Genomic DNA, 13,198 nt, shown 5'->3' on the forward strand with positions numbered 1-13,198 from the left:
GCTCATGGGGTGGGTTCTGCCTGGAGGCAGGGGCAGGTGTTGGGACACAGAGAGGTGGTTGTGTCTTTTGGGTCAGCTGTGGGTTTGACTTTGTGACTTGCTTCCACGAAGAGGCCATAAAACATACCAGGAACCACTCATTAAGTGCACGCTGTTTCCGGCACATGGAGATTTTCACATCAGAATATACTACTTACGTGCCTGTAAGGTACCTATTGTGTGCATTCAGACATACGTCTTACGCACAAGCAAATCTTTTAAGCACACTTGGGGGGCGTGTTTTCTGGTTTTAAGCCAGACGAGAGATTATCCATTCCCTTTCTAGAACACGTTGAAGTAAACGTATCTGCACGCGTTGAGGCTTGAGCGGTCACCGGGCACGAAGCCTGCTGGTCTGGATGACTGAGCGGCTCCTTCCGGGTCCGACACGTGACATCCATTCCGTGTTACTGAATGTCCAGTTCAGTCAGTAAAACCAAAGTGGCAGGAGGATACTTTCCTTGTTTCCTTTAAGTGTAAACCTTGTGGTACTTCCTGGTTCACTAAAATGTTAAAAATAATTTGTCACGAGAGCATGGACGTTAAAGCAACCGACCACAGCGTTTGCATGGTCTGATTACAGGAAATGATTTTAGTATGTCCTTTCGTGGCCCGCGAGCCTCCAAAAATAACAGGGACAAAATGTTATATTTAACAATAGCAATAATTGTTAGTATTCCCCCATTACTCATGAAGAAGCAGAGACGTGGGGAGATTAAGTATTTGTCGTCCAACGCCATCATGGTCCGGCACTTAAAATGGCCAGAATTAGAGCTCAGAGCTCGGGGATTCCCGCAGACCCCCTTAGTCCCCGCAACATCCCCTCTCCTACCGCAGAGGTCTTAAAATGCAGTGAACAGTGTGAGTGCAGAGCGAAGCTTGGATTTCGTAGGGGCCCAGCTTAGAGCCCTAATGATTATTTATTTTTAAAATCACGGAGACCCATTTCTGTAGACAGCCCCACTCCTATTTTGAAACAAAGAATTGGTAGGAAAGCCTTTCTCACGACGCAGATATTTCAAACGTACAGTGACAAATACATGATCGGCATCTCGAAGGTCATTTGTTGACTCTAATGCAGAATGGGATGGGGCACGTTACGCTGGAGACTGGGGCTTTGCCTGAGCCTCGTAATGATCCTTTCCTGTGATTTAGATCCTACTGATGTGACTGCTGAATAAACGAAATGCAGAGTGGGCAGCTTTTCAGAAATGTCATCGATTGCTAAAACATATTATTTTAGAAACGCATCTGTAGCATGTGAATGGAGCCCAAGCCGCGGACTCGGGTTCCCTTCCGCATAGCTAACGGGGAAACGGAAAACTTCATCAGACGTTGTTTGTTCCTAATCATGGATGAAACACTCAATTGTGATGCTTTTAAAGTGATTGAATATTGAGTCCACGTCTAGCTGAAGTGTTTCTGATCGATAGTGGGGGGGGGGGGTGTTGGTTTATTTTTTTTCCAGTTCATGTGTTATTTATTAATTGTGATGTATAATATTTGTTGAGTGCAATTAGTTTAATTGTGATGTATAATATTTATTATGCCAGCCAGGTACTGTTGTGAACATTTTCAAATATTAGCTTATTTTTTAAAATTTAAATCCAAGTTAGTTAACCTATACTGTAATAATGATTTCGGGAATAGAATTTAGTGATTCATCACTTACATATAACCCCCAGCGCTCATCCCGACAAGCGCCCTCCTTAATGCCCGTCGCCCATTTAGCCCATCCCTCCACCCAGCACCCCTCCAGCGACCCTCAGCAGGAATGCCATGGAGAAAACGGTTAGATGATGAACCCGTGAAACTCTCATACCCTAGCCCATCAGAACTGTAAGAGTTTTTCTTGTTCCTACTTGATACATGAAGATGCCGGCTTCCCTGAGGTCACTCCCGTAACGAGAGATGGGGAAGAAGTTGGATGGAGCCGATTTTCGATTTTCATAGGTCTGCGTGGAGGGGAGCCTGGGTGAGAGCTGCTGAGGAATTGCCCAGGGCAGCTCGCTTCCACCGGGACCGCTGCTTTCTGCTCCCGTGGGGTCTGCCCCTTCCCGCGTGTTAGAACAGGGCGAGGGTGACCCTTTGTTCTTGTCCGTCTGCGTTCAGCCTGTGCATCTGTGTTTGTTCTGGAAACACTAAACCAAAAATATAGAATAATAGATTATATAGATAGAAGAATAGAATAGAATAGAATAGAATAGAATAGAATAATAGATTAGAATAGAATAATAGATTATACCACCTCTGAAAAAGAAACGTTAGCTTAACAAAAATATACGGGATCATTTCAGTAATTAGCCCCAAACATGAGAGCATAAATACCCTAGTAGAGATCCCACCTGTGCGAGACTCACTTCACTTAATCTCTGTATCTTTAAGGAAACGTATCATTGATTTGTATCCAAAACGACTGTTAATAATTCTACATGAGACACAAATCACGTAATTCCTTAAAATTAGAATGAATTATGATAATCGCATAGGTGTACACATACACATACATAGGTTCCAAGTATTTGAATATAATTAAAATCGGACACGATGAATGTTTTGTTTTGAACACGGATTCTCAGAAGTTGTGAAGAGTGTGTTTTGAATCCCCACTTTTCATAGACTATTAAGACATTATTGCCACTTGAAGTATTTCTTAAAGAGTATTCTGTGTAAATTCCACTAAAATAGAACTCGAAATTCCTTTTGCTGTCTGGCACTATCATCACACAATCTGAAGGGTGATTTTCAGAATTTATAGTCTGTAAACAATATTTTAGAAGGAAGTAATTATATATCAAGAAAATACAACTTAAGTGTCCTTCTTAGGAAGTAATTTAATTAAATGGTTCATGCTGAGATTTACAAGTTTTGTCAGCTACACTCAAATAAATATTGACTTCAATTCTTTTTTCTTTATTTATTTTGAGAGTGAGAGAGAGCACATGGCGGGGAGGGGCAGAGAGAGAAGGAGAGAGAGAATCCCAAGCAGGCTCCGCCGTGTCCGCACAGAGCCCGACGCTGGGCTTGATCCCATGACCTGAGCGGAAATCGAGAGTCAGTTGCTTACCCGACTAGCCACCTGAGTGCCCCTTGACTTCAGTTCTTAAATTGCATTACAAGTTGGGCATCACCGTGAATGTAGGAGCTGATGTTTCTCCCTTCACTGTTTTACCTGCACATCTTGGGTACTGAACCTGAGATGTTAAGTAACAGGATGCTGAGTTTGACAGATGAGCCCCCTCGGCCGAAGGTACCGACGGTATCCAAAATGGCAGCCAGGGGCACAGCCACAGTGGCCAGCCTTCGTGGACCGCCTACCTCCAGGCCGATATGGGAATGTTACTTTTCAGATATTGTCTAACTTAGTAACATCTCAACCTGTGGAGTTAGGGTTTACAAGCTGGTTTTGTAGGCGAGGGAACTATGGCCCGCAGCCCATAACTACAACTAAGGCCACGGGCCGGCAAGTGGTGGGGCAGGTACAATGCAGTTCTAAATTCACCTCTGGAGCGCGGAGGCACGCTGATCGTGGCGTAGCAGTTGCCAACCCTTGAAAACGAAGACGGCGTAAAGGACAAAGATGACACTTCCATTGAACGAGAGAGAGATGACTGAGTGCGTCTGAGTTGGTATTTCATTCTCTAGCCCAGAGGAAGAGTTATAGCATCTGAGAATCCCACCACATTGGAGCTTTTGATATCCTTAGTTCCGTCTGTCTATACCTCGTTGTCGTGGCTTACTAGGGATTGAACTTGACTTGGTCGTTGAGCTGGGGCCTAGTGTTCCACAAGGCCAGACAACGAGGCAGGCATCATTCCTGGCTGAGCTAAGAAGAACTTCGCTCCCGGGCTGTTTGATTGTATCTGGCTGTTTGTGTGACATGTAGGCAGGAAGGTGAGTCTGACCTTCTGATGCAAGTGGGCATAAGGAAGGGCCGACTTTTCCCCCCTAATTATATTACTGTCATATGCAGGAGTATTACGGGGACATCTTTTGCCTCTCTGAATAATAAAACTGGGAGAGATCGAAGAGCGTACAACTGGAAGTTTTGACTGTTGGGTTCCAAAGAACTGACAGAATTTTAGGTAGACTTAACGTTTGGCATTACGTTTTAGAAGCTGAGGGCCCTTACTCGTTCTTTGCGGAGCATAGACCGGTAAGGTCCTTGGATGGGGTAGCATTTTCTGGTAAGATGCTGCGTAACAGGAAAACTTTAGATTGTTACGACGACTATTATAGCCTAGGCCATCTGGGAAAATTGGTTAAGAATCTGATGACGAATCAATGGAATCAACTTTGAAAGGCCACATGAAGCGGCAGGGGTTGGGCATCTGGGTAGCTCATTGGTTGGGCATCCGATTCTTGATTTCGGCTCAGGTCATGATCCCAGGGTTGTGGGATCCAGCCCTGCGTCGGGCTCCATGTTCCGCTTGATTGCCTTGGATGTGGGGCTGCGTGTGAACGTCTGCAAATTCCTTATTTACCCTGCAAATAAGGAAAACTTAGACCGTGGCGACTAATCCAGGCCCTGAAGAAAGGTTGTCGCACAGCCTCTCAAACGTTAGCGGCGTTTCTATAAAGCGGGCGGCCTTTTGCGTATTAACAAGGTGAGGCACCCATCCCTCACAGGCACGAGAGGTGACAGCGTGAACTCGGCATTCTGCAGACACATTGATCCCTTTCTCCGTTTTCTCCCAGGGTTTTCCAGGAAACACAAACGCAGACAGCGTGGTACATTACAGACTCGAGCCTCCCTTCGAAGCCAGGTTCCTGCGCTTCCTCCCCGTAGCCTGGAACCCTAAGGGCAGGATTGGGATGCGGATAGAAGTGTACGGATGTGCATACAGTAAGTGGTGTTTATTTCCCCCCGCCGACAGCGATGACGGGCTGACGTGCTCTAAATGCCGAACTGAAAACTGAACCTGACTTCTCTCAGCCTTTTAAATATCTACGTAAAACGGTTTTTTATGGAACGCCTTGATATTATGCTGTCTTTAGTTATTTTCTAGTCGAATGTGTAGGTGCACCTGGCCTGAGCCTCAGAACCTTTACTTCATGAAAGTAACGAACTCCAAATCGACAGCAGTCATTTACTGGGACCGATGATGCTGTTCTCTGAGGCTGTCACTGGGGTGACCCTCGTGTGGGGACGCTGGTGATCTTGTTTTCCCCGAACCCCACGATGATGACTCAGTTCTTCTTTTAGGTTCACCGCTTGCGTCTCCACTTTTCTCTACTTGAGGCCTCTTTTGAACGTCATTTACGTGTCGTGTCTTCCCTCTTTTCTCTACTGATGAGAAGAGTAACAAAAATTGCGTAAATACAAGCATAAACACCTTCAGTGAAGTCCATGGGGGAATCAACTCTACGGTTGCCATTTCGATGATCTAGAATATACCAGTATTTACTTAAAGTAACACGAAAAGAAAAAATAATGATTAAAAAATACCTTCTGGAAAACCGGAGACTAACCCAAAGAGTGTATCGGATGGGGACGTCTCGTAAGGTTGGGTTTTTGGTCCCACTTCATTTCGAAAGCGATGTCTTTTCTCCCAAATTCGGTTCTTGTAACCACTATATTATCCTGGCCTTCATTTCCTCATTCCCTCACTTGCCATCTAAGAATTTATCGGACACTTGGCCATTTGCCAAGAACTGTGTTAAACATTGGAGGTGGGGGGCCGTTCTAGAATGATTCATTTTTGTTGTCAGGATTTTATGAGAAGCCATAAAATTGTACAAAACAGACGTAAAATACTGGAACGTGACCCCGGGACACAGGGAGTAGAGCGGTCAGTCGGTTTTCCAAGTGAAGGGCTTGGGAGGTGAGCTGCGGGCAGGGAGGGGTCCCGGGGAGGGACGAGGAACGTGCAGAGAAATAGTGGCTGCAGGAATCTCAGCTTCTGTTGGCTCAGGGATCAAGGAGGATATGGGCACTCGAGGGCACAGGGAGCGGTTGTGTAAGAATGATACCATTGCCCCTTCGCTAACCCCACAGACAGTGAGACCTTCTGGAGGTGAGGCTCACCATCCCAGAAGCAACCCCGTTCTAGATTCAAGGGTCCCCTTCGGCCTCAGCTCATCCAGCTGCCAGATGACAGGCTCCCCTTCCGCTCTGTTTCCAAATCCTACCTCTGCATGGCATTTCCGTGCACCATTTAGCCCACGTGACGCCGCGTGGCCGTCCGCCTTTTTCTTTCTCTTTCCGTCGGTCATCTCCTTCCATCCTTTTGTTTCTGGGATCCACGAACACGCTCACGGCCGCAACGGCCGGGACGCCTGATCCTCGGTTTCTCTTTGATCCCATAAAATGAGTTTCTCCTTTCTCCCATTACCCGGGAAACAACATCAGTTTACTACTTGAAAGCCGTGCGTGCTCTTTGATGGGGATTTGCCATCAGCTTGATGTTCTTCTTGAGGAGATATTACCATGGTTCCTCCGGTTAGAGGTCAGTTCCAGAAAGATCAAAGCTGTGCGCCTGATCCCCGGAAGGGCTGGTTGGCTGTGTAGCTCTCATGGGGCCTGCGTGCATCCAAAATTCAGCGAACATGAGCTGTCGGGCATCAGGGGTTCCCACCGTAACTTATAATAGTCCTCACTACTTGTGAAACTTTGCGGAGTACATTCCTTGATAGTAGGGCCTCTCTCTGTATTGTCTTCATTTTTATTATTAATAAGAATAATTGTTGAAGCCTAGCACTTTGCACTTTTATTTTTGACAGTGTTTGAATATGATACGGTTTATAGCCCAAAGGGCTAATGATTATCTCCACCCCCCATTTCTATTTTCACTTCTCTGTTGATAGTGAGAAAATGTCCAGATTGCTTCTCTTGGCGTATAGTGTCCCTTGGATGCAACTTCTCTGTTTGGTTTCATTTCTTTACACCCCAGTTATACTCCAATGACACTGGCCATTCGTAGAAACCAACCTCACGCATTTTCGTGGCTTCCTGGCACATGAGTGTTCTCTTCCTGAAAATCCCTCCCCCCCACGTCTAGAGTGCACAGTCTGTTTGGAGTCCCCTGCCCCCTGCCGCAGCCCCCAGTGTCCAGTGCTCATATTCCCCATGGACTTGTTCTTGGCTTTGTATTCTACTCTGAAAAGGCCTCCCCTTCGGTGTCTTTCTGCTTTCTTAAGTTTTCAGGAACGTTTATGCACTGTCTGATCAATTCCAAATTGACATCCCCGATGCAGGTCTCTGAAGCCACAGACAGGCATTCTGTGCCCAGGTCTACCTTCATTTCTTTCTCGATTGTTATTCCTCTTTGGGGCATCTTCAGTTGCTGCTTTTCGGCCATCTACTTCGACTCCCCACGTTCAAGGTCAGTGTCTTCTCAAGTCTACCCTTGAGCTGGCTCCATGCCCATCATGGTTTATTAGTGTGTTTATTGGTGAATAAGAGAAGGAAGAAAGAAGGAGGGGAGGACAGAAGGAAAGCAAAGACGAAGGAAAGAGTGCACGAATCCTTGGGAATGTGGATTATGTAGGCACAGAATGGCGAACAACGTGGTCATCCACCAGTCGTCCGTGTGGCCCTCCAGTCCTGTGTCAGATCAGGCATTGAAAATAAAATGGGTTAGGGGCACCTGGGTGGCTCAGTCGGTTAAGTGCCTGACTTGGGCTTAGGTCGTGATCTCACGGTTCCTGAGCTCGAGCCCCATATCGGGCTCTGCGCTGACAGCGTGGAGCCTGCTTGGGATTCTCTCTCTCTGCCCCTCCCCTGCTCGCACACTTGCCCTCTCTCTCTCTCTGTCTCTCAAAATAAATAAATAAGCATTAAAAAATATTTTAAAAAAAGGAAAATAAAATGGGTTAGCAGGGAAGAGAATAAGGGAATAAAACAGGTAATTGTTTCAAAATATTGTGTTTATTTAAAAAGTATATTGCCTAGGTGGCTCAGTCAGTTAAACATCTGACTTCGGCTCAGGTCAGGATCTCATGGTTCGTGGGTTCGAGCCCCGCATCGGGCTCTGTGCCGACGGCTCAGAGCCTGGAGCCTGCTTCGGATTCTGTGTCTCCCTCTCTCTCTGCCCCACCCCGACTTGCACTCTGTCTTGCTCGCTCTCAAGAATAAAAATAATAAAAACATTAAAAAAAATAAAAATAGAAAAACCGATGGATAATTGCATCAAAAATGGTTTTATTTAACAACCTCAACATGTGTCAGTATTTATAATCCTTCTGTTACCATTCTATTTTATATACAACATACAGTTAGTATTTTCTATCTAATGAGATACAGGTATGTATATACATGTATACATACACATTTATATTTATCGACCCATGTAAACTCTGGCATTCTCTATTCCTTTGTATTGATCCACATTTCCACATACCATTTTCCTTCCACCTCAAAGGCTCCTTTTAGCATTTTTTGCCGTGTAGGTCTGCTGGTGAGGACTTCTTTCGCATTTTGGATGTCTGGAGAAAGTTGGTATTTCACCTTCATTTTTGAGAGTTATTTGAGCTCAGTATGGAATTCTAGGATAACGTTTTTTCATTCATTACTTTCAAGACATTGCTCTTATGTTTCCTCACTTGTATCCTGTCCCCAGAGAAACCCACTGCTATCTGTATCTATGTGTCTTTTGAATGTGACATGCCTTTTTTTTCCCCTCTAGCTGCTTTTAAGATTTTGAGCAATTTGTTTCTGATGTAGTTTGGTTTTGTTTTATTCGGTTTCTTGTGTTTGGAGCACACTGGGTTATTTTGATTTGTGGGTTTATAGTTTTCATCAGATTTGGAAAGTTTCAGCCATCGTTTCTTCCAATATTTTTTTTTTCTACATTTTCCCCTCACTTTTTTCCTTAAGGGATCCAATTGTCATTAGATAAAACACATATTAGGCTGTTTGATTTTGTTGTGTCACACAGCTTCACTGATGTCCTGTTTATTTTCTCAAGTAATTTTTTTTATGCCTTGTTTCATTTTAAATATTTCTAGTGCTGTGTCTTTGAGTTCACTAGTCTATTTTTCTGCATTGTTTAACCTGCCAGTCGTCCCATTCAGTGTGTTTTTCAACTCAGACATTGTAATTTTCACTTTTTTAGAAGTATCTCTTGTGTAGCTACCTGACTTCTTGAACATATGCATGACAGTTGTAACAACTGCCTTAATGCCTTTCTTTGCTAATTATAATATCTGGGTCAGTTCTATTTTGATTGCTTTTTTTTTTCCCCTCACTGTGGGCCATCCTTCCCAGCTTCCTAGTATGCCTGGAGATTTTTGAGTAGATGCCATACATTTTGATTTTTACCTTGGGTGCTGGATATTCCTGCTTTCTTATATGCTTGAACTTTCTTCAGGGACACATTGAATTGAAGGGATTTGATTCTTCTAGGTGTTGCTTTTAAAGTGTGTTGGGGCGCCTGGGTGGCTCAGTCGGTTAAGCGTCCGACTTCAGCTCAGGTCACGATCTCGCGGTCCGTGAGTTCGAGCCCCGCGTCGTCGGTCTCTGGGCTGATGGCTCAGAGCCTGGAGCCTGCTTCCGATTCTGTGTCTCCCTCTCTCTCTGCCCCTCCCCCGTTCATGCTCTGTCTCTCTCTGTCCCAAAAATAAATAAACGTTAAAAAAAAAAAAAAGTGTGTTAGCCCAACCAAAGCAGTGTTTTAGTCTAGGGTAATTATTCCCACCACTGAGGTAAGAGCCTTCTGAGTACTCCACCCACTGGCAGATGTTGGTGAGGTCTCCGGTCTGGATGATAACAGTGGGCACTGTTCCCAAGCCATTCGTCCTCTTAGATGGTTCACTTCCCGGTCTTGATGGGCTCCGTCCCTCGCACACACCGATCGGCATTTGCCGAACACTCAAGAGGGGCGTGTTGCTGGCCGCCCATGTTCTCACCCTTCATCCTTCCCCTCTTCGTACTCTGCCTGTGGATTCCAGGTGCTCTGTGCCCCCCAGACTTCTGACTCTGTCTCCTCTTCCCAGGACGTCTGCTGGGCTCTGCCTCAATTCCTCCTTTCTGCCCTATGACCTGGACGCTCTCTCCAGGCAGTGCCCGATTGGTGTTCCAGGGCTCATCTTGTGTCTCCCATCCCTCGGGCATGAAAACCATTGTTTAATGTCCTCCTCAGCCCCTCCCCCCCCCCTTTTTTCTAGCTTCAAGTGAGAGAGTAAATCTGGTCACTCCATCTTGGTCAGGAGCAGAAGTCGTAAATGCTTGCGTAAAAGCATTTTACGTAAAAGCTCTTTTTTTTTTTTTTTTGCGTAAAAGCTCTTGCTGTATTTCTTTTTCTTTGCCCGGTGCTCAAACGTAATAAGGCAGTCAACATCCGTGTTTCGGTCACTGCTGCACACACCGTCGAGATGTTAAGTTGTTTAAGACTCATTTCAGTTGCTGTGTGGGAAAGCCCTCTTCATCCTTCTCCGGATAAGAAAACGGACCTGGACAGGTGAAGGTCTTCCACAGTGGAATCAGGATTTGGACCCTCACGGGACAACGCCGGTCCTTTCTCTGAGCTGCTGCTGCTCTGTGTTGTCTGAAAGGCTGTTTGTGGGACCGGATGCAGGGGCTATGAGTCGATTAGCACAAATTTGGTCTCACTACTAGTAACCTGGATTTCTCTAATTGGCTGGTGTGGGGGGCCCTTTTTCATAATACCGTTGGTGATTCAGTCATCAAAGCATAATCTCAGTTAATAAAACTAATAATTAGGGGCGCCTGGGGGCTCAGTCGGTTAAGCATCCAACTTTGGCTCAGGCCATGATCTCACGGTTCGCGGGTTCGAGCCCCGCGTCGGGTTCCGCGCGGACAGTGCGGACCCTGCTTGGGATTCTCTCTCTCCCTCTCTCTCTCTGCCCCATCCCTAACTCATGCTTTCTGTCCCTCAAAATAAATAAAATAATAAATAAATAAAACTCATAATGATAAAATCACGTAAAATTGGAAAAACGCTGTTATTTTCAAGTAAGTATCACATTTTCTATTTTGGAACGTGGGTTCTATACTCTTCCAATAGAGGAAAGCACCGCTTCCTATTCTGATGCGTAACGAGTGACCTCTATGTCAAGTACCCCAATTATTTAGTTAGTTGAATGACCTACAAAGACATTGTTCATGAAGCCTTCTTGTGGAAGTTCAGTGTGATGCTAAGCAGTAATTTACTACATCATTTTGGCGTTTTTATTCAAATAAATATTATAGTCGATTATTTGTATTAATTAGGGGCATCGTAAATTGTATTTGCTCTTAACAATAGTCCAGTATCAAACACTTTACCTCCATGAGCTGATAAAAGGTCACCTTAGCGTCACCAGTGAGCTCTAAGACTGGAAAGGTGGTTTCTCTAGTCAGTCTGTAATCAGTGGTATAGAGATCAGGGGAGCCTCTGTTTAGTGGAGATTATGGTCAAGGTGGAGCTTGAGGCTTGAGGACCCCGGGGCTGTCCCCCATCCATACTCGGGAGAGCTCACTCCTACTGACTCATTGAGCTAAGCCTTCTGTCTCCCACAGTATGATGTTTCGGTTTAATTTTGAAAACTCTATGGCCTTTGAAAATCGTGTTTGAGGGATACGTGTTTAAAAAAGTCATTCTGGATTTGCCGACCTGTCAATTTGTTTTCAGATAGTCGGATTGGTTTTTGAGTATCTGTAAGTAAAGGGCATTTTGCAGAATTGATTCTCTTTGATGAGGCCTGTCACTGAGTTTCCAGTCTAAATGCTCCTGTTGTAAAGCATCTTTGTGATAACGTATATGCTGGGCTTCACAGAGGGGCTTCTTGATTAACAGTACAGCCCAGGGGCGCCTGGGTGGCTCAGTCGGTTAAGCAGCCGACTTCAGCTCAGGTCACGATCTCGCGGTCTGTGAGTTCGAGCCCCGCGTCGGGCTCTGGGCTGATGGCTCAGAGCCTGGAGCCTGCTTCTGATTCTGTGTCTCCCTCTCTCTGACCCTCCCCCATTCATGCTCTGTCTCTCTCTGTCTCAAAAATAAATAAAACAAAACAAAACAAAAAAAACAGTACAGCCCACTGTTGGGACCATGTTGGCTTCTTTCTGGTGCCTGTCTGTAAATTGCATGTGACAGGCACCATGTGATTAGTAGGATGTTTACATTCTTTCTCTCCAAATGCTTCCCCGGAGAAAAGCCCTCTCGCCCCTGCTTCCCTCATCTTGACTGTGAGTTGCTTCCCCGTCACCAAATTTCTTAGCCCCACGGTAAGGCTAGGTGATTCCTGCAGAAATGCGTTCTTTCATGAGAGCCGAAGTGGGGACACGAGGGAAACACTGTCTGCTCTGGGAGGGTCCGGCCACGTCTGTCTGCTTCTGTTTTATCCCGACATCGATACAGTGTGGCGCCTCGTGGCCTATGTCAATATGAAATGAAAATGGGGCTGCATTTGGGGAATGAATGAAAATGAAGTCAAGGCAGGGGCGGGGCGGGGGGGGGGGGAGGAAAATGGGGAAAAATGGTCTTTTACTAACAAAACTGTATTTGCCAAAGCAGAATCCCTGCTGAAGCCGAATTTGAAGTTACGGAAGCTTGTCAATATAAAACCAATCTTTTATAATACGACACAGGAGCCAAAATACTTTCTTATACCTTATAAAAATATACATGCAGGAATAGTCACAAGTGGGGGCGCCTGGGTGGCTCAGTCAGTTAAGCATCTGACTCTTGATTTCGGCTCAGGTCATGGTCTCACATTTATGAGATTGAGCCCTGCATCGGGCTTTGCACTAACAGTCAGGAGCCTGCTGGGGATTCTCTCTCTCCCTCTCTCTGTCTCTCTGCCCTTCCCCTTTTCGTGCATGCACAATCTCTGTCTCTCTCTCTCTGTCTCTCACAATAAATAAACATTAAAAAAAAAAGCCACCAATGAAGTGTATTGAATTATGCAATAGGCAGATCAAAAAAATAATTAAGTTGGTGATTTCCCACCTAAAATAGGGTTTTTGATGTTGAAATCAAAGAAAGACCACAAAATGTCCGGCCCTGAGCTGGTTCTCGTCACGGCCACCTCTGAACAATCAGGAATCGAGCCCGGTGACCATCACCGGTCGATTCCACGGAGTGGAAGATGTACGCATGTCTGTAAAGGGCCAGACAGCACACATTTTAGGCTCGGTGGGAGCACGTGCCCTCTGCCACTGTTCTTTGTTCTTTTAACAAACCTTTACAGAAAGTAGCTCACCGGGCTGTACAGGCTGCAG

General features: G+C 45.5%; 1 protein-coding gene across 3 annotated transcripts in view; it reads left to right on the forward strand.

The window, feature by feature from the left end:
* Positions 1–13,198, forward strand: part of LOC109275508 (contactin-associated protein-like 3) — a 192,761-nt gene that overhangs the window by 83,500 nt on the left and 96,063 nt on the right. For all 3 annotated transcript variants that reach the window (XM_053907750.1, XM_053907748.1, XM_053907749.1), the window contains one exon: positions 4,738–4,885. In XM_053907750.1, the coding sequence (XP_053763725.1) occupies positions 4,738–4,885 (148 nt within the window). The remainder of the gene's footprint in view (positions 1–4,737; positions 4,886–13,198) is intronic.

Source organism: Panthera pardus, unplaced genomic scaffold (genome assembly GCF_024362965.1).
Source record: "Panthera pardus isolate Hobbes unplaced genomic scaffold, ASM2436296v1 HiC_scaffold_20, whole genome shotgun sequence".
In the NCBI taxonomy this organism is placed as follows: domain Eukaryota; kingdom Metazoa; phylum Chordata; class Mammalia; order Carnivora; family Felidae; genus Panthera; species Panthera pardus.